The sequence below is a fragment of the Malaclemys terrapin genome, chromosome 8, assembly GCF_027887155.1.
Source record: "Malaclemys terrapin pileata isolate rMalTer1 chromosome 8, rMalTer1.hap1, whole genome shotgun sequence".
In the NCBI taxonomy this organism is placed as follows: Eukaryota; Metazoa; Chordata; order Testudines; family Emydidae; genus Malaclemys; species Malaclemys terrapin.
The window spans coordinates 3,440,615-3,462,788 of record NC_071512.1 but is presented as its reverse complement, the minus strand read 5'-3'; the positions used below and the strand labels follow the sequence as shown (position 1 = coordinate 3,462,788).

Below are 22,174 nucleotides of genomic sequence, written 5' to 3'. Positions count from 1 at the left end.
AAATATTTAATTCCCTTAAAGAGACCATAGGTTTGGATTGCATGGGCTGTGCATCAAGGCTGTCAGTCAAGGTGGTGTAATCTTTGATCAAGGAGCTTTTAGCATCTGTTCAGAAGTGAGTCAGCTTAAGGCACCTGGCAAAGTGTTATGATTCATTTTGCCATGTATTGAGCCTTCTGAACAATCAGTCGATACCTTTTGCAAAATCTCATATATTCTACTGGATAGCTCACTGATTAGTTAGGAAACAAACTATATTGTATTGACATATTTGTTGCACCTTTCAAATACTATCTCCTGTAGCATATGTCCCCATATTTTAATAAATTGAGTATCTGTGGCATCTACTAGTACATGTCCAGGAACATTTGTGTTAGTGCTACGCCATTGGGGGGTGGTAATGCAGAGCGGGAGTCAGAGATGGAGTTTTTATGTTTGCTAGAGAAAAGGATTAGAGCTGGGGGTTGCAAAGGGTCTAAGGAATTAGGTACCCTAGTAGGTGGGTGTTCTGCTTCTGTAGTCTGCTTTGAAAATCCCATCCTAGACTTGCCCCCTGAATTGGAACTGAAGCATCCTGTCATGGAACCTTCATTAAACGTTTTACGAGGAGAATACTTGAACTCCGTCAGGAGCAGACATGAAAACATGCATAGGGGAAGCGATGGCATCCTGCTCCCAGAGAGGTTTGCGCAAGCCCGTGCCTTCAATTCTCCAGCCGTCTGATTGAATTAGTCACGTAAAAGAAACAACAATGTAAAAAAGTGCTGCTGGGGAGATGAATGCTGATTTAATGGGCAAAGCAAGTGAAATCAAAGGCTATTGTACAATCCAGGGAGTGCTATGGGATAATTAAGATACGAAAGATTTTCAGCTTTTGGCAACATGTTCACAGTAACCCAAGTGAGCTGACAGTAGATGGAAGGAGACAAAAGTTAGAGTGCCCAGGTCTTGGCATACAGATAGCACTAATGTTGGCAAATGGACTGAACATCAAGGCATAGTGTTGTTCTGGGGCCTGGGTGATAACTTTCATTACATGTTTGATTGTGTGTAGGAAGAACAAATGGGGGGAATGCTGGAGATTTCATAATCTCTCAGACATTTTGCAGGAAGCTAAAGTGGAAACCCATAGACTGAAATCGTGTAGATCATAATGCTACGGGAATGGCAACACCACGTGTATTTTACCTTTAATTTGACTGCTCCGAAAAAACTAGATGAAGCATCTTGGAGATACAGAGAGACCTTTTTTTCCACTGTTTTTTCCCAACACGCTAAAGAGATGTAGCGCCCATTGAAGTCAATGAGAACCTTTCCATTTACTTCAGTTTTCTTTGGATCAGGCCCTCGTCTCTTTATCAGTATTCACTTGGAAAGAACAGAACTGGGCTGTGACATGAAATACACATTTCCAGAGCTGCTTCATACTGTATTTTAGAGATTCGGTGTGTCTCATACTTACATTGTTATGACTATAGTCAGACCTGGCCCCTGTACTCTAAATTTAGGTTCAGTAGGTTACAGAACCATGTATGAGAGCATTATTCTAGTGTGGACTGAAGCTCTGAAGCCCCAACTATGTATAATTATTTTTATTGAGGTGATGATACTGTATCGATCTATATTTCCCAGTGCTCTAGTGCATCGGAGGAATTAATGTTGGACTATGTTAACAAGAAATAGTAATAAAAATGTAAGAATTTTTCCCTAATCCCATTTCCTGATTAATTACTTGTTTTAAGAATGGGAAAAAAGTAAGTCATTAACATTTGATTTCACTTTGGTTAATGAAAGAGCTGGGGGATCCTACCTGAATTTCTAAAAGGGGACAAGAAGTTTTTAAAGGGCCTTGTGTGAGAGATGATTGAGTTATTGTGTGTGTAAGTAAAAGACACAGGATGCAAAGTGTGCACAATTTCCAGCAGCAGGGAATATTTTTCTAGCCTTTTATTCATTTCCAAATGGAAAGAGAGTTATGGAAATGTGAGCGGGCATTACATTAAGTGCTTGAAATATTCCTTCCCTATAGACTAATAAAGGCATGCTTCTTCCATCAAGCAAATTTAGTTTTCTGAAAGCCACATGAAGAGAGATCTGAATCAGTGAACTACACATCTGCCGTAGGATCAGCATTTGTGTTCTCTAATATACTCTGGTGAGGGTGGGCATAACCTCTTAGCTTATCTAGTCGTGTTCTCTACAGCATCTTATTATGCAAATCAGTAATGGACTTTGAAACCAAGCCTGTCATGTAGTTCTTTGGTCTATTTTCCTACCTTAATGGAGACTGAAAGGCATGCTAACCTTTTCAAAACACTTAGTCTATTTGCATCCCTCCAGTAACAACAGTCAAGTGGGATAGGTCAGAAATGTGACCTGCCGTGTTTATAATGAGGTTATAATGGTTACGATGTCATCGATGGCTATAATTTCGTATGGATTCTAGACATCTGTCTTTTTAAAAAGTCCAACCTTCAATCAGTGTGAAATTTAAATTTGCAATAGGAATAAACGCGATTTCAAGAGCTGTTTGGGTCGGGTCCCTGCTGAGGTCACTGAGGATGCTAATGCATAAACAAGGAAATAATAAAGTGCAGCTGAGTTTATTTCTGTTCCATTAAAAATACAGGAGAAAGAATCAATATTTCTTTCTAGGCCCTTGGTAGTGGAACATAAATAATTCAGGGTAAAATGGGAAAAAATCATAAAAAGGAATCGGCAGTGCCCTTTTACTCTTTTCCTTTCTGGGGGAGTTTAGATGGAGATGCTCTGTTGTTTAAACTTTCAGACGTTCCCTGGTTTTCGTTCAGATGCTCTCTTTTGTATTGGGTCCATGTTTCAGACCTGCTGTCTTAGAAATAAAATATAATACTTGGTACTTACATACTTTGCACGTTTCATGTAAGGATCTGCAAGCACATCTCAAAGGTGGATGAGAATGATTTGTCCTCATCTGACAGATGAGAGAAATGAGACACAGTGAACTTAAATGCTTTGTCCAAGGTCAGACAGTAAAGACTGGAATCAGCTCAAGTCTCCAGATTATTATTATACTTCATTTGTTTTCTGTAATTCTTCTTACCATGTTTCCTCATTTACAAAGTTATGGGCCAACCCAGAATTCCTTTACTCTGGGAAAACAACTTAACTGGGAGTTATGCCTGAGGAAGAACTTCAGGATCTGGCCCATTGAGTTTTAATAAGGGCTTGTTCCTTTACAACCCTTCTTCTTTCTATTTGAGGCAGAAGGGAAGCTACCATACTGAATTTGTGACATCACATTTACATCTGTAGCTATTTCTACATCATTTATATAGAATTATAACCACTATTAGGTCAAGAAAAATGAGACTCTGGGTTAGAACAAAGCGAATAATTCACAATTCATTCAACAAAGGTAACCTCTTTTAATGCTTGTGGAATATCCATTAATCAAATCAGAATTTCTTCCAGTTCATGTATTATTCAAGTTTATTTCATTAATACTTTTGCAATTTTTTATTCTATAGCTGAATTGGAAATTTTCAAAATTTAACCTGGGTGTCTTAATTAGGATCAGTCAGATAAATCACATGGTATTCTTTTCTGTTTGAGTTTCATGCCGAGTGACTGTTTCCAGATATGACCTTAATAACGGGTTGCTGTCTGCTCCACATAGAAGTCCCATGGCAATATTTTTAAGGAAAGGGGCTGGCCCGAGTGCCCTCATCTCCCATTGCTTTGCAGGGTGCTGACTGCCAATAATGCAGGGGGCTGCAGCCTGCCACCCCAGATGTGACTGCATTTCAGTGGTTGATTAAGTGATCACTGTGGGTGGGATTTCCATGAGCTATTTGAAATTGATTTTACTCTCTTCTTGTCAAAGTCAGTGCTAAAACTCCCACTGACTCCCACTGACTTCAGTGGGAGCAGAGCTAGAGCGCTGTTGAAAATTCCATCTTGTATGTGCATTGTAGCATGCTTTGGGAGCCTTATGGATGAAAGGTGTTATCTAAATGCCATATATGCTACAGACTGCAAGGTTGGGGGACAAGGAAATATATGGTGATAGGCAGGGTCCCTGTTCTGCTCCCACTGAAGTCAAGGAAGCCTTTGAAACAGTCTTCAGAGGGAAAAGATTTGGGCATCTAAGGAAGTACATTAGATAAAAGGAATCACAGAACTGTTATTGTTATTGCTCTTGTGCAAATTTCAACTGTTAATGTGGTTTAGGCAGTTGATGAATTTCCCCCTTACGTTCTTCTGGAAATAGTGCATTAAGTTTAGCTATGGTCACGCTGTTGGGGCCTTTGGTACCAGCAACCACTGAGAAATCGAGACGGTGTGATTTGTGGCTGCTGTTAGTGAGAAGCTGTTGGAGAGCTCTGGCTAGTGTGTGCCCTGCATGTGCTTTTAGACAGATTTCCACTGGCATCCTCGTGTGGGGAGGGTACCTGAAAAGGCCCATGCCAGGGAGCCAGCGGGTTCCCACGTTGCAATGGCTGCTCTTATTTATTTATTTATTTCCCCGCCGATGACTTGAAACTGGAATATTTAAGAATGGCCAAAAGCCTGTGAGCTAAAGCAATAGGGTCAAATCCAGCTGTGTAACTCCATTGAAATCAATGCGTTGAATCTGGATCAGAGTGCTCAGCCCTGTGGGATGTATGTCAATGCTACGGAATGGGATGTATGGTATGCTTCATAAGCGGATTGAGAACAAAAGCAGTTTTAAAATGTTATCAAAAATCTCTTTTAATCCGGTTTCCCCCCCACACACACACTCACACAACACACATGTTCCCACACACACAGAGAGCACACTCACAAAATGACACCTGCTCATTTAATCTGGAGTTTTCTGCAGATGTTATAGGTTTGATTACCAAATATGCTGCAATAACTAAGGAGAGGACCAACCCGAACCCCAGATCCAAACACCCTAAAACATTGGGAAGTTCAAATCAGACTCACCTCGCACAAATGTTTTTAAATAACAGGTTGGTCAGATTACACCATTAATAAAGATGACAGTTCCTACAGCATGATTAGACTTCAGTGCACGATCCATGGTAAAGAGGGAAGTGGGATTAATCATTTAGGCCTGTGCAAAGTGAATGCACTGTGGGTGTGAAACACTGTCAGATCAGAATTCTCCTGTCCCTGGAGCCTGGTGGGGATATGTAACACCCAATGCGTGGCCACTGCATTGGTGCATGTTCTGATGCAGGGTGCAATCCGAACACAAACTAACACACACAGACACAAGTATCTTACCTGCACTTCAAACAGGCTTCTAACTTTGTGACCTTTTTTCAAAGATCAGGAGAAACTAGAAGCACCATGGCCGAGCACACACATCCTACAGGCTTTCTCAAGAGTGTTCTTCTTTAAGCTCCCTTCTTATTTGCTTTCTCTTGTGCTCTTATTATAGGGCAATCCATTGTACTTCCAATCTGCCAGAAATGTTACAGTGAACATTCTCAATGAGAAGACTAAAGTCCTTACTCGTCTTGTAACAGGTAAGGAAGAGAAAACACCAGAGGAAAGAATTAAGACGACGTAAAGGACCCTGTGCTGTGGGATAATTTATTATCATTAAACAGTAGAGAGGAGGACAGCTAAGGCTTCTAGTAAAGTACAAGTTAAAAGTTAGCTCCGCTTTGTAGAAACAAAAGATAAGAAGGTTAGAGCTGTGCTAGAGAAGAAGCTGGCTGTACATATCTAATAAGGAAGCAGAAAATCATTGTCATTTGAAAGTCAATCCAGATAGTTGTATGACTTCAGGGTCAGGAAGAAAATATTCACCCTGACATTTCATTTGTAACAGGCACAGGATTGTCCCAAGATACTTTTAACTGGCCTAAGATCTCTAGAACTCTGTTGGTTAGTAGCAGCTCTGCAATTGACTGCTTTCCAAACCCAAAGCCCCTTCTGCTGCTAAAGAACCCTTATTCTCGCGAGCATTAGCACTTCATGTTTGATGGGGAAACCAATGTTTCAGGAATCCACAGTACGGGTGTGTCTTTGAGAGCATGGGTGATTTGTGTCGAGAGAGCAGCATGTAAAATGCTTAATATACAAATAAAGCAGTCTATGGCCAGGGAGAAGTATTGCTGTGTGGCGGAGCCAATAATCCATAAAACATGTTGTTTCTACATGAGTTTGGATTGTCTGGCTGGCTTATGTAACACCTGACCTCCAGTCACAGTGCTAAATAATTAACCAGCTTCAGTAACCAATGACTTAAGGCGCATGTGAAAATTGCCTTGAGGAGGGAAATAAATTCAATCCTGAGCTCCCAGATTCTGCCCTTCAAAAGGAACTTGTTTACTTTGTTGGTCATTTGCCATTTATTTCCCACGGAATCTTTGTGTCACTTGAGTGACTCTGTTTTGACAGACCTTGGAAGTGTCTAGATGGCCGTTAGTAGACGTTACAGCAGCTCTGTAACACACACGCGCGCACACACAAAGCACACACCATGCCAACACTGAAATGAGACCCAACACAGCAAACTGGCTAGTAGAGATGCAAGCTCTAGTGAAGGCATTGGAGGTTGACTTTTGGAAAAGATCATAAACTTACTGCTACCTGCCTATTTGGCTTGGAATGTCAGATGCTTCTTCACCACGGGGATCAGTGCAGCATAAATACCCAAATACTTTTATTTTGATGTATAAAGGTTGCAATCAACACCCATGACATGCCCTGGGTATCTTTGCATACTCTTAAAAGTCATGGTAAATTATATGATACCACATAATATAACTGAACCTAAATGTAATTACTCTAAAAATCTCCTGCTCCATAGGTTAGAAACCAACTCCTGATGACAGCAGTAATCGTAATCCAATATAGTAGTGTGTCCATCAGCCCACATCCCCCTTACATGCCTCAGAAGAAGGCTGGGATCACACAGCATGTCTCAAACACAAATTCTTTAATGAGGAGTGGGAAAGAGAATTCCACAATTGCGAGGCCTTCATAGAGAACACCCTGCCAGCTGCTCCCATCTCTTTAAATTGAGGGATTTCCAGTTTAAGCAACTCTGCTGATCTCAGCTGAGGTGGAGTGGCATGCGGAGCGAGGCTGTCTTCTCAGGGAACCTGTTTCCACATAGGGCTTTACCGGTTAAAACCAATATCGGGAACTCCACATAGAGAACTCCCAGGCTGCCAGCTCATGGAAAGCTGATGATGTGAGATCTTAGTGTGACACTCTGATTAGTAAGCAGGTGCTGCATTCTGCACCAGTGTCAGTTTCCAAGTGGTCTTAAGATGTAGTCCCGTATTGAGTGCGTTGCAGTCGTGGGTAGGTAGAGAGAGAAATTCGAACCTAAAAGCTGCCAAAAATTGTGAGATTTTCTCAGAATGGTTTGCAGGATCCTTTAGGTTTTCCACAGAATTAAACAGTTTCTACCTTCTGTGCCCACCATTGTGCACACAGTTAATAGTTTGTGCACTCGGGCAGCGCTGGCATAAATGCTAGTGCACACAACTGCATATGGAAGCAATTGTGAGCACACAATGTTAGAGCCCGCATTTAAAAACCTTGGCCTTTCAAGATCATTTCTTTTCTCTTCTGAGAAGTGAGACCCATCAGGGAGACAGTGAGAGAAACATTTGGGGCTGATCATCTGCCATGAGCAGTGGCAAATCCATCCGGTTTTGTTGTGCGTGGCGTGGGATAGATAGGAGAGGAATGTGAATTACAAGTCGAGTCCAGGTCAGGTGGCAGAAGGGTCAGCTCCTTGCACTGCTGAGCCACAGACCAGCATGGAATGGCCACGAGGGCAGGGAATGTTTGTCAGGCTTTGGAACGAAAAGCATTAGATTGCAGAGCATATCAAGAGACAGCAGTAGTATTAAGATAAGAGCTAAATACTGGGGAACTATTACGCATATAAAACTTTCTGAAATGTTAAAGGTGACTACCCTTTATTTTGTCTTGTACACACTTGAAAGCCAGTCACTTCGGGTCTCATCCTGAAGGATGCTCATTTGAAAATGCTCATCACTTCTCAGGATCAGACTCTTAGTTCTGTACCTCATCTGCCCCTATTGATTTCAGTGGAACGGGCCATTAGTCTACAGTTCAAAATGAAGCACTTGTTCCTGATTTTCATATTCCTTTTGGATTGGAGCATGTCAGATACCAGCATCAGTTTATTCGGGGTAGATTTGATTTACATGGAAGTGAGAGCCAAGCAAAGAAAGGGCAGATGTTAGACTTGCTTCCTTTCCTCCTTTTCATATACTCACACCTTGCAAAAAACTTGGTACCTGGTACAGCTGTGCCAATGCACTTAAATCAGGGCCGGTAACATTCTCTGCTATTTCATGCCTGGGTCTTTCTTTAGCAGAAACTCTCAGTTGTGACAAGTTGCTTGATGGTTTTGTAATGTCAACAAATGTTCATTAAGGCGTAGAAAGAAATCATGGTAATTTTATAGGGCGGGTTAAACATCATATTATTACCCTTTCCTAAGGACAAGTCACACTCTCAAGAGGAGAATCTCTCTGTGGTCTATCAAATTGTAGATCATACATGCAGAGTTACTGGGATAATCTCAACACTCAGATTTATTACATTCATAAAAGTACCGTATAGTTTTCTTCAGAAAACATGGGCTAAATCTTTTCTCCCGTTCTAGGTCCCCAAGCAGTGGAAGCACACAGCCAAAAATTTGAGGTGAAATCCCTCTCTGGAAAATTGCTGTTTTCTGCAGATGACAACGAAGTGGTCGTGGGAGCAGAGAGACTGAGAGTTTTAGGTAACAGCTCTTAGACAAATCAACTGTTTAAAAACTGTTCTAAACTTCTCTGAAAGTTTTCTAAGAGTTTGGTCGAGGTCGGTTTGAAGTCAGCACCAAAACTCTTGTTGACATCAGTGGGGGTTGTTGGATCAGGCCTTGGGAGACTGGCCTGCTCATGGGATTGGTAATGGGACTCACTGCCTTGCACCTACATCTTTGCTTTCAATGTGCCTCAGGCTGATTGTGACCATTGCTGCCATCTGATGGCTGTTGGCTAGCCTTCATAATAAGTGACTGGTGGCTGCAATCCAGTTTCACTGGAGAAGTAAATAACTAGTTTTGGCAGTTTTAGCAGAGAGGCCAAACACTGGATGATTTTAGAGGCTGAGCTAACGGCTCAATCCTTTGGGTCCAAGATGAAGGATGACGATGGGGCAGTGTGGGGGAGCTTTCACGGCCACAGTCACTGTCCTGGGAATAAATAGAGAGCTCCAGTCCTGTTGATCTGGTCCCTTTCACCAACCCTACATTCATTCTAAAGCAAAACGATTTTTAGAAGAACTGCTGCCCACATCGTATTTTTAGTCTCCTTACTAATTTCCTTGATATTCTATAAGCCTTTATCTTAATTACCTATTTTTTCCCTAATATCCATATGAGAGTTTGGTGTGTCTTGGTGTGGCTTTTTTGCTGGCATGGCTTAATCCACTAGACCCAATAAGGGATTCACCCCCTTGGCAGGCAGCCAGACTCTCCACTGTTGTCCTCCACTGGAGTTCTTCAGTAATTCAAGGTAGGCCAGGGTAACTTGAACTCCCACCAGACTCTATAGGAGTCCTATTGGCAGGATTCTCTGTTGGAAGCCACAGAATTGGTGCATCCTTCTGCTGTTCCTCCTCTTTGACCAGCTTCATTTACTTTGAGGGCTGTGCTTGTCCTGAAAACCTCTCCCCTATAAACCAAGGGTTTGTCTCTTTATGCCACTGCAGCCTGGATCAGCTCCCCAGAGTTTCCTGCACCAGGTCCTTCTGTCAAAGTTTATGCTGGCATTAGCTTGTGAGTATGAGTGGTGGAATGTCTGAGCAGCCTTTGTGTTTATTTCAGTTAGGTGGAAAAGAGACTGTTGAGATGTTTTTTAATAATTTTTAAACATTTTTTCCTCATAATTACAGATTGTAACCCCTTTAGAAGCGTGAAGGTTTTTCACCTTCCTCTGCAGCATGAGGCCCGGGTCACTTGCAGGTTTAAACTAGTATAAATGGTGGATTCTCTGTCACTCGAAGTCTTTAAATCATGATTTGCAGACTTCAGTAACTCCGCCAGAGGTGAGGCAGGTTCGGTGGCCTGCCATGTGCAGGAGCTCAGACTAGAACATCATGATGGTCCCTTCTGGCCTTACAGTCTATGAGCCTAAATCTGTTGCCTTCCAGTACGGTGCTTGCTGTTTGGTTATCGTAGACTTGCAAAGGAGTATTGGGTGGAGGATGTTTTTAATTGAGAAAAAAGAGCATTTAAGTGTTTGTTTAAAGAATAAAACAACCCACATATCTCTGTAATATACCTATCTATATCTATCACTTTCTGTATGGAATATATATATGTTTATATGGATTTTGTAATATGAGGCTTTCCAGACTTCATGGTGTGTCTTTTTTATAAGAAAATTTAAAAATTGACCATTAAAGCAAATATGCAGTTTTATATATACCACAAAGCTAGGCTCTGAACGCAAGTCTCCTATCCTCCACTGCATTTTTCAGAGATATTTGATCAAATCAATTCTTACGAATTCAGGAGATGATCAGTCTAAGTATTCTCCTGGAGATCTCAGAGTAGATGGATATTTTAGACCATTTTTCTTGGTCAAACAAAGTGATAATTAACTGATAAAAAGTATTCCACAGGTTGCAAATACTCCTTTTCAGATGACATAGCTCGAAAAAGATTTGTCTATTATTTACTTGAATTGCTCTGGAGGAACCAGCAGTAGTTTTAGATATATCAGTTTGAGTTTATGCCTCATTTTAGTCACTGGAACGTAAGGAGTGGGGAGCTTGCTAATGCTAGAGTGCATTTTTATTTATGTTTGCAGCAAAATCTCTCTCAAGGTTTTATCAGGCTTAGGCAGAGACATGAAAGAAGAAAAGATATGGGGACAGGAGAATTGAGGTTATACTGTACAGTATTTCAGTAACCTTGAGCTGCAACATTTTTAGCGTTTGTGTTGGGCTTTGATTTTTTTCGCCCTCATTTCTGTAAGCTAGCTGTGTCTCAAAAAGTGGTTGCCACAGCCGCTTACCATACCAGGAGATGTTAGACTGTATGTTTGTATTCCTTCCAATAGTCTTGTCAGGACCTGAGGGTCAGGATCCTGGATGAAGATAGGCAGGAGTAATGGCAGGAGTCGGAGTCAAGCTGGGGGTTCAAAGCCGGAGTCTGAGGCGGGAGTCGAGCCGAGGGACAGAACTAGAGGCAGGATCAAGAATTGGGCCGGGAGTCAATACCAGGGATCCGGATCAGTGCTGGGGCTCCGGGAATCGATGGAAGTCAGCATATAAGTCAGAGGCGAGGACAATTCCAGGAGTTCAAAGGCAGAGAAGCAGGGCAGTGATGGCAGCTAAGTAGGAATCCACATTGTTGCCTGGACACTTCTAGGAGCCCGTCAGGGATCACTAAGACCTCTGGCAGTCAGATCACTTGAGGCAGAACTTACTGTAGTGTGCAGCCTCTGAGGATTGTGGTCACAGGGGGGTGGCCGTGTGTGGATATTGGTTACCTGTCAGCCCTGCTGGCCCAGGTCCAAGTCCCAGTGATCCTTACTTAACCCTCTTCTCTTTGGGGTGCCCCCACCAAGCTGGTTTTGTCTGGCTGGGCTGCATGGAAGGCCACCACGCGGTTTGGTGCATGTACCTGGGACGCCGGCTCCCAGGATCGCTCCTTGGGACCGTAGCCTTCCCAGTCAGTGAGATACCAGAGGGAGCCATGTTTTATTTTAGGGTCCAGTATTTCATGGACTGCATGTTCACCATGACCCTGGACCTGAACTGGGGGTGTGGGAAGGCAGTTGGATTCAGTTCACAAAGGGGTTGTCCACATCTGGCTTCAGTAGAGATAAGTGGAACACGGGGTGTACCCTGAAGGATCTGGGCAGAACGGTCCCAAGGTTGATCACCTGCCCGATCAGGGATGGGCCAAGGCACCAGTGGTCCAGTTTGCAAAAGAACCAGTATCTTGGTCCCAGGTTGCAGCTCAGACGGACTGTCTTAGTTGAGGTGTGTTGGTAGGCCATCCACGTTCTTCTCAAAAAAAAGAACAGGAGTACTTGTGGCACCTTAGAGACTAACAAATTTATTAGAGCATAAGCTTTCGTGGACTACAGCCCACTTCTTCGGATGCATATAGAATGGAACATATAATGAGGAGATATATATACACACATACAGAGAGCATAAACAGGTGGGAGTTGTCTTACCAACTCTGAGAGGCCAATTAATTAAGAGAAAAGAAAAAAAAAAAACTTTTGAAGTGATAATCAAGCTAGCCGAGTACAGACAGTGTGATAAGAAGTGTGAGAGTACTTACAAGGGGAGATAGTCAACGTTTGTAATGGCTCAGCCATTCCCAGTCCTTATTCAAACCGGAGTTGATTGTGTCTAGTTTGCATATCAATTCTAGCTCTGTAGTCTCTCTTTGGAGACTGTTTTTGAAGTTTTTCTGTTGTAATATAGCCACCCGCAGGTCTGTCACTGAATGACCAGACAGGTTAAAGTGTTCTCCCACTGGTTTTTGAGTATTTTGATTCCTGATGTCAGATTTGTGTCCATTAATTCTTTTGCGTAGAGACTGTCCGGTTTGGCCAATGTACATGGCAGAGGGGCATTGCTGGCACATGATGGCATAGATCACATTGGTAGATGTGCAGGTGAACGAGCCCCTGATGGTATGGCTGATGTGATTAGGTCCTATGATGTTGTCACTTGAATAGATATGTGGACAGAGTTGGCATCGGGGTTTGTTACAAGGATAGGTTCCTGGGTTAGTGGTTTTGTTCAGTGATGTGTGGTTGCTGGTGAGTATTTGCTTTAGGTTGGGGGGTTGTCTGTAAGCGAGGACAGGTCTGTCTCCCAAGATCTGTGAGAGTAAAGGATCATCTTTCAGGATAGGTTGTAGATCTCTGATGATGCGCTGGAGAGGTTTTAGTTGGGGGCTGAAGGTGACAGCTAGTGGTGTTCTGTTATTTTCTTTGTTGGGCCTGTCTTGTAGGAGGTGACTTCTGGGTACTCGTCTGGCTCTGTCAATCTGTTTTTTCACTTCAGCAGGTGGGTATTGTAGTTTTAAGAATGCTTGATAGAGATCTTGTAGGTGCTTGTCTCTATCCGAGGGATTGGAGCAAATGCGGTTATATCTTAGAGCTTGGCTGTAGACAATGGATCGTGTGGTGTGTCCTGGATGGAAGCTGGAGGCATGTAGGTAAGTGTAGCGGTCAGTAGGTTTCCGGTATAGGGTGGTATTGATGTGACCATCGCTTATTAGCACAGTAGTGTCCAGGAAATGGACCGCTTGTGTGGATTGATCTAGGCTGAGGTTGATGGTGGGATGGAAATTATTGAAATCATGGTGAAATTCCTCAAGGGCTTCTTTTCCATGGGTCCAGATGATGAAGATGTCATCAATGTAGCGCAAGTAGAGTAGGGGCGTTAGGGGACGAGAGCTAAGGAAGCGTTGTTCTAAGTCAGCCATAAAAATGTTGGCATATTGTGGGGCCATGCGGGTACCCATAGCAGTGCCGCTGACTTGAAGGTATATATTGTCCCCAAATGTGAAATAGTTGTGGGTGAGGACAAAATCACAAAGTTCAGCCACCAGGTTAGCTGTGACATTATCAGGGATACTGTTCCTGATAGCTTGTAGTCCATCTTTGTGTGGAATATTGGTGTAGAGGGCTTCTACGTCCATAGTGGCCAGGATGGTGTTTTCTGGAAGATCACCGATGGATTGTAGTTTCCTCAGGAAGTCAGTGGTGTCTCGAAGATAGCTGGGAGTGCTGGTAGCGTAGGGTCTTAGGACAGAGTCTACATAACCAGACAAGCCTGATGTTAGGGTGCCAATGCCTGAGATGATGGGGCGTCCAGGATATCCAGGTTTATGGATCTTGGGTAGCAAATAGAATACCCCTGGTCGGGGTTCTAGGCATGTGTCTTTTCGGATTTGTTCCTGTGCTTTGTCAGGGAGTTTTTTTAGCAGATGGTGTAGTTTCTTTAGGTAATCCTCAGTGGGATCAGAGGATAATGGCCTGTAGAATGTGGTGTTAGAGAGCTGTCTAGCAGCCTCCTGGTCATATTCCAATTTATTCATGATGACGACAGCACCTCCTTTGTCAGCCTTTTTGATTATGATGTCAGGGTTGTTTCTGAGGCTGTAGATGGCGTTGTGTTCAGCATGGCTGAGGTTATGTGGCAAGTGATGTTGCTTTTCCACAATTTCAGCCTTTGCACGTCGACGGAAGCAATCTATGTAGAAATCCAGTCTGTTGTTTCGACCGTCCGGAGGAGTCCATGCAGAATCCTTTTTTTTGTAGTGCTGGTAGGGAGGATTCTGTGGGTTAGTATGCTGTTCAGAGGTATGTTGGAAATATTCTTTGAGTCGGAGACGTCGAAAGTAGGATTCTAGGTCACCGCAGAACTGTATCATATTCATGGGTCTGGAGGGACAAAAGGAGAGGCCCCGAGATAGGACAGACTCTTCTGCTGGGCTAAGAGTATAGCTGGAAAGATTAACAATATTGCTGGGTGGGTTAAGGGAACTACTGTTGTGGCTGCTTGTGGCATGTAGCAGTTTAGATAGTTTAGTGTCCTGTCTGGTCATTCAGTGACAGACCTGCGGGTGGCTATATTACAACAGAAAAACTTCAAAAACAGACTCCAAAGAGAGACTACAGAGCTAGAATTGATATGCAAACTAGACACAATCAACTCCGGTTTGAATAAGGACTGGGAATGGCTGAGCCATTACAAACGTTGACTATCTCCCCTTGTAAGTACTCTCACACTTCTTATCACACTGTCTGTACTCGGCTAGCTTGATTATCACTTCAAAAGTTTTTTTTTTTTGTTGTTGTTGTTTTTTTTCTCTTAATTAATTGGCCTCTCAGAGTTGGTAAGACAACTCCCACCTGTTTATGCTCTCTGTATGTGTGTATATATATCTCCTCATTATATGTTCCATTCTATATGCATCCGAAGAAGTGGGCTGTAGTCCACGAAAGCTTATGCTCTAATAAATTTGTTAGTCTCTAAGGTGCCACAAGTACTCCTGTTCTTCTTTTTGCGGATACAGACTAACACGGCTGTTACTCTGAAACTTGTTCTTCTCAAAAGCATCCATGTAGTCATGGTACTTGGTGGTGGGAAGAGCAGGAATCAGCCCCTGACAGTGGTCTCAGCTGGGCCACAGCCTGGGCCCGAGTGCAGGTGACCTGGACTTGAGCCAGAGTGATATGTTTTGAGGCCAGGACTCATCCAGTGGTACACACAAGCAAACTGCTCACAGAATTCGCAGTGGAAACTGACTTTCCACTCATGCCAAAGGACGTGTGGGTCATGAGTGGCCAGCCACGAGACACCAAGCATCACGGAGGGAAGTGGGCCAAGCAGATCACTCCAAGCCATAGGATTTCTCTTTGATGTGGATAACAACTTCCAGGGGCACTGTTCCTGGGCCCGAGGACAGGAGCGAGCCATCTATAGTCTCCACAAGGCTGGTTTTTGCTGCACGGGGATAGCTAACATCTGTGCCATATCAACATCTATAAAATTGTCCTCAGCCCTGGAGTTCATGAGCACCCACTGCGTGGGGATTTGTTGGGGCTTCCCTGGGACATGCAGGCAAATCTGGATTTGCAGATGCAGTTTGGGCTCGCTGTGCATTGGACATGCTTCAGTGAGAAGTAGGGGTCAGCCAGCAGGATGGATACCCTGGGGCCTGCCCAAGCCAGCGCTCCTTACTGGGACCGGGCTTGGTGATATCCTGACTTTTTCGGTGTGAGAGCCTCGAAGGAGAGACGGTGAGGGCATAGCCAGATTGCACAGTAGAAACAGAAGCCCGGGTGTTGGTGGTGCTCCCTTTCCTTACAGTTCACGTGACAATGGGCTGTGTCGATTTGCATTGGGTGTAGGACTGGAATGGAGACGGGCATTGGGGAATGCCAGCAAGGGGGCAGCACAGCCCCCTTCCTCCTTTTGCTCGCTCAACCTTTGTCAATGCGTATGGTGAGGTTGATGAAGGCGTCTCGGTCAGTCGGGGCTTCCACATGAGCTAGCTCATCGTTGACGTCTTCATGTAATTCTCCACCAGAATTGGTAGATCTGGGCTGCTTTGTTCCATTCTGTATTGGAGACAAGATACTAAGGGTAGGTCTACACTTACCCGGTAGTTCGGCAGCAAGCAAATCGAACTTCTGGGTTCGACTTATCACGTCTTGTCTGGACGAGATAAGTCGAACCTGGGAGTGCTCGCCGTCGACTGCGGTACTCCAGCTCGGCGAGAGGAGTACGCTAAGTCGACGGGGGAGCCTGCCTGCCGCATCTGGACCGACGTAAGTTCGAACTAAGGTACTTCGAACTTCAGCTATGTTATTCACGTAGCTGAAGTTGCGTACCTTAGTTCAAATTGGAGGGTTAGTGTAGACCAGGCCTTAGAGTGGAAGGCATTGGAGGTGGCTGTTCCCTGCCCTCGCCATGGTTTTCACAGGGCTGCTTTGGCCAAACAAGCCTGATGGGAGTCATTGACGATAAAGGGAAAGACATGGAGGAAGGTGTCCCAGTTTGATAGTGTTGGGCTCTGTCGTTCTAATAGGTTGAAGCCGAATCCAGCACCTCTGCCATCAGGAGACTAATTATGAGTCCTACTTTGGCCTGGTCAGTGGGGTGGAACCGGAGCAGAGCAGGAACAGCTGGCGACACTGGTTGAGAAACCCCCTAAACTTTTGGTGATTTCAGTTGAAATGCCCCAGGAGAGGGACTGTTTGCATGGAGCGCAGTGTTCTCATCCCACACACGGTTGGTCTGCTCTCACGCTGTCTGCTTCTCAGTGGTGCACTGCACCAGCCATCACGTGCAGCATTTCTGCTGTGTATCCAGGGGAGCTGACAGCTGCACCTGTTGTGTTTGCAATGTCGGAAGTTCTTCCTGGGGGCTGTCAACTTGTTCAAGCGTGTCTAATATATTTTGGGACGTGCCGGATAAGGGGCAGCCCTCTGCCTCCATGCCCCCCCCCCAGAGCCAGCCTTCTCCATGGGTTATATGGGGGGTCCAGGCAAATTGTCAGGACCCTGGGCAGAGGTAGGCAGGACTAGTGGCAGAATATTGGAGCCAGGAACTGAAGCTGGGGTCAGAGCTGGGGTCTGAGTCAGGAGTCAAGCCAAAAGTCAGAGTCAGAGACAGGATCAGGAATCAAGCTGAGGATCAGTGTTGGGATTCTGGGGGTTGATTGGGAGTCGTTGGAGCGGAGGTCAGTACAAGGAGTTCAGAGGCAGAGAAGTGGGAATCCACACTGTAGCTTGGACACATCCTGCTATGCCCCATGGTCTTATATAGGATACCATATATATCAGGTATCCTATATAAGGGATCGCTAAGACAACTGTCAGTCAGATCACTTGAGATGGGACTTTCTGTGGTGTGGAGCCCCTGCAAATTGCGAGTTGCAGGGAGTGGCCAGGTTACAGAAGCCGCTGGGTGGCAGCATGAGGACGTTGGTTATCTGATACCACTGCAGGCCTGGGTTCAGGCCGCCGGTCCTTACATGAAGCTAGTCCAACTTGTATAGAGGCAAAGTCCTCTAATCACTTTGAGATATCAGGGGCTGTTGGTGTCTCTCTGTTGACACTTATCTACTCTATGTAAATAATCTTGACATGTTCTTGTTGCTGTATGTGTCCTTGTTCCTGCAGGATGTGCAGGACTGCAGTCCAGCATGAAAGTCATTTTAGAGAGGTTAGCACAGCAGTTATTGGACACGTAATCTTATTATTTATAATTAGTGACTTCATTTGTACTTTCTTCCAATTTGGTTCTGAAAAACAGTGCCAATGCCTTAAAATGACAAGAGTGATGTTTTCTTTTGAGACTGGTTTCTGCTTTGAATTCTTAAAGACTTCTTCAGTATTAGCAAAGCATTAAAAATCCAATCGAAGATCTGAAAGACAGAACTTTATAACAGGTACCAGGAGGGCAGATGTTGTATTTGAGGTGGCATTTGAACTTCTACAATTTGAGTTTGCAGATTACAAAATGAGAGCTGCTACTTTTATGGGCATTTTAAACCCCTCAAAACACACAGGACCAGATTCATGCCCCCTCCCCGGCTCCATTTCTCACACTTAACGGGACTACTCCAAAGAAAGTACTATTCATGTTTTTAAATAATCCCAAACGTTTTTTTGAAACCTCTCTATGTGAGAGTTTCCCTCTCCTGTTGAGAACAATGAGAGCTGCCGGCTGTTGGGCGCTTTGACGACTTCATTTAGTTGTCTAAATGGGAACTGAGTTCATTTGAAAACCTGGCCCATACTTTCAGTGCAACACTTGCAACGGACCAACCACCTTTTTCCATCAGCAAGATAGTGTGTCTGAACTGCACACCACTGAGGGCTAGATTTTGGATTGGAGCGCATGCCTGCACAGAGGTGGAAAGGAAATAAGAAACCATCCGCCTTAGATTACCCAGACCTTGTGTCCAAGTAGGAAGGGCTCAGAGATGCTGCCCACCTGCTGCTCCCTGTGCCCAGAACAGGTGGACAGGCAGGAGCAGGGAATGGGCAGAACCTTGGCTCTGGCCCACCAACACATCAGCCAGGACAGCTTAGCTGATGCCAGGATGGGGAGTAGTAATTGGTTGCTGCTATAGCCCAGAAATAACTTACTACCCTTCTGGAGCAATGAAGGAAGTGTATCTCCTTGAGCCACTATTCCTTCCCTGGGATGGCCCAGCCATACAGCGCTCTTGTCTCTCTTTGCCTTAGGTATGTATATGGCCCTCGTTACCATAATATTTGAGTACCTCCCAATCTTTAACGCGTTTATCCTCACACACCCCTGTGAGGTTGTGCAGGGCTGTTACCCCATTTACAAATGCCGAACCGAGGCACAGCGAGACGAAGTGACTTGCCGAAGGTCACACAGGGAGTCTGTGGCAGAGTGGAGAATTTAACCTGGTTACTAGGCTGGTGCCCTAACCACTGGATCATCTTCTATACTACGGGTATGGCTTTGCTTCACAGTCAAGCCATAAGAAGCAGAATCTGCCACCATTACTCCCACTGAGTAGAACTTCACTCCTCATTGAGTGCCACGTGGCAGAAATCACTGAGGAGGACAGCTTAGGGTTCCCTATATCCTCCCCCACAGAGTACAGCTTGGCATGCGCCAAAAAGACACAATCTCCCAAGGGCTCATAAACTCTCACACTCTGAACAGTGGAAGGAGAAACAAGCTAGCCCTAACTAAATTCACATGTTGTGCTGTAACCAGTTCCCCTCTCTCACATCCCCCTTTTTCCCCTCTGAAATAAAACAAATTATCAAAAGAACAGGAGTACTTGTGGCACCTTAGAGACTAACAAATTTATTAGAGCATAAGCTTTCGTGGGCTACAACATATATATATATGCATCCGAAGAAGTGGGTTGTAGCCCACGAAAGCTTATGCTCTAATAAATTTGTTAGTCTCTAAGGTGCCACAAGTACTCCTGTTCTTTTTGAGGATACAGACTAACACGGCTGCTGCTCTAAAACAAATTATGATAATCTAAAAAAATGTTGTATCTGAGAGATGCTTCAATAAAAGAAGATTGAAAAATAACTTTGATATACATTAATTACCAATTTCGTTTTGCAACACATTGAACATTATAGCATTTATAAACAAAGGATAATCATAAAGCATTATTCTAAGTGTTAATTAGCTCTATTTATTCTCCAGATTAGTTTTTAAATATGCCCTTTAGATGCCACTTGATACTAATTACCAGAGTTACATTATTATCTCTATACAAAAGCATTTTTAATTAAATCTAAAGCAATTTAAATTAGTGAGAGTTTTTACAGAAATTAAACTGTGGTCAGATGCTTAATTTAGCCTTTTAAAACAACATCAGATGACATGCTAGAATCAGTTCTCCCAAAGGCCTTGACATCTTTTTGGACGTTAGATTTCAAAGTTTGTTTTCAGGAAAGCTTGCCAACAAACTCTGGTGATTAATATTTATGCTGGAAAGTGAATTGATGTTTTTCTTTTACTGACTATTGCTGGAAATCCAGCTGAAATGAGATGATCTTAAAACGAGAAAATACGGAGCGTGCTTATGCAGTATACTGGCCGTTTTGGTCTCTGGTTTTGAATTGTAGAGGAAGTGCTGATATAGATGTGTGGGAGTCGGGTTGAGGTGCAGTGGGACGTAGTCACTGTTCACATGTGCCACATTTGGTGGTTCTTGTGGTATGACAAAGATCACTAATAAGGCATCTAAGAGTTTCCTTTGATTTCAGTAGGCTTTGCATAAGGCCCCTATTGTATAAAACATACGAGTTCCAGGGCAGAGATTGTCCCCCGGTCAATGGAGTCCCAAATGTGACTACCATAATATAAATAGTTACTATTGCTATTACTTCTAAACACTGGGTCAAACCCTCTCCCCATGGCACAGCCCAGCTAAAGGTTATGGTGGGATGGAATCCAGCCCCTTCAGCCTCCCAGGCTCATGACTGCAGTAGCTCTTCTGCAGGGGAGTTTGACCCAACTCTCAGTCTGCCCACAGTACATCCCTACACACCAGAAAGTCAGAGCCCCCTTGGAGCTGAGCTGTCCCCTTTCATTGTCTCCTCTCCCCTAGCCATGTCTGTGTAGCAAAACTGCAATGGTTCTACTGTTCTCACATCCTTCTGTGGCCCGAAGTGGGGGGCCCATGGTAAATTCCATGTGGACCATGAAGTGCAGCATCAGTATACGGAATTTAGGGGTGTTGCTAACCATACTTGCTTTCTGGACCATTCTCTATTTTGGGATCATAGTTCTTAGGAGCAGTTTTTCCTCCTGGTTTGATTTCACTAATGTGTCTAGTAACTCAGGTGCTGAAATGTAATTGCTAATTTATTAATAGGTCTGTAGTTCACTTGTTCCAAAAGCACATTTGTACTTCGTTATTTACAGGAGAAATGTATTAACACCGTAAAGGTTTTAGTTAATAAGCAATACAAATGGGAAGCAACATAACCTGGCATGCCTATGGTTAAAGAACTCTCTGCATAATGGCCTCGCAGAACTATCACTTGAAACCAAAGGTTTGTTTTTGGTTTAATCTGTTTTGGATTTGCAACCTTGTGCTCACAAGTATTGGACTGCCACTACCCAAGAGAGGATGAAAAAGGAATTTGCATTGCCCTCATCACTTTTCAGTTTGGTCAGGAAGAGGACATGATTTAATATGAATGTGATGAACTAATATCTCTGTGTAAACCATCCCAGCTGTCTCAACAGCTTTGCATCCTCAAACATTTTCAATAGGTCTTGTGTTGCTGTGATCTGGGAGGAACAAAAGAGGTGCTACTGTTCTGTCCAAGCCTGATAGGGAACCAGTAAGCTTCCTGATTCTTTTAACGTTGCACTTTTAGTAAATTCTTGGCCATGCGGGCAGGGGACTGGACTCGATGACCTCTCGAGGTCCCTTCCAGTCCTAGAATCTATGAATCTATAATCTATGAATATCCTTTACATACTGGGCTAGCTGAGATTTGTACAGCAGAATGAGTATAATAGTACAGCTGAGTTTTTATGAATACTAGCCACAAAGTTATTTGCTTGTCAGTTACTTTTATAGCAACGGTAAATGATAAACTCAGGACCTTTCAGGTGGAGATGGAAAATGAGATGGAGAATCTTATGAGTTATAGTCATTTTTTATCATATACACTTCTCTGAGGGCTGTTTGTTTCTATCTAAAATGTTCGGGTCAAGACCTCTGCTTAAACGTTGCCGTGGTAATTGTGCGTTCACAATGGCTTTTGGCCGGAGTCTGCATGGCACTCTGAGCAGTAGCACTAGTTTCCCACCTTTGGAGGCAAAGCTTCAAGTCTGGTACAAGTCCAAATGAAATGGACCATGTGCTCTCACCATTATGTCCACGGAAATGCTGTGTGTGTGGACAAATAGCAATCTTGACTCCCAATGCTGAAATAGAGAGAACTGTGCATGTGTATTTCTGAGGTGAAGCATCCAGGCCGCAGTTCCAGTAGCTAGCTCTAAAAGATGGTTGTGTCCGATTAAAACAAGGCACTGTGCTGTAGATGGTGAAAGGCCACTTCTTTAGGAGACAGCTGTGAGCCTGCAACACTCATTCTCAGTTTCTGCCCAGTTCTGACTGAGCTCTTCAGGACATTAAGTA

At 43.8% G+C, this 22,174-nt stretch overlaps 1 protein-coding gene across 5 annotated transcripts in view; it reads left to right on the top strand.

The window, feature by feature from the left end:
• SGCD (sarcoglycan delta) overlaps positions 1-22,174 on the top strand; it is a 503,319-nt gene that overhangs the window by 403,110 nt on the left and 78,035 nt on the right. For all 5 annotated transcript variants that reach the window (XM_054037343.1, XM_054037340.1, XM_054037341.1 and 2 more), the window contains 2 exons: positions 5,414-5,501; positions 8,636-8,755. In XM_054037343.1, coding sequence (XP_053893318.1) covers positions 5,414-5,501; positions 8,636-8,755 — 208 coding nt within the window. The remainder of the gene's footprint in view (positions 1-5,413; positions 5,502-8,635; positions 8,756-22,174) is intronic.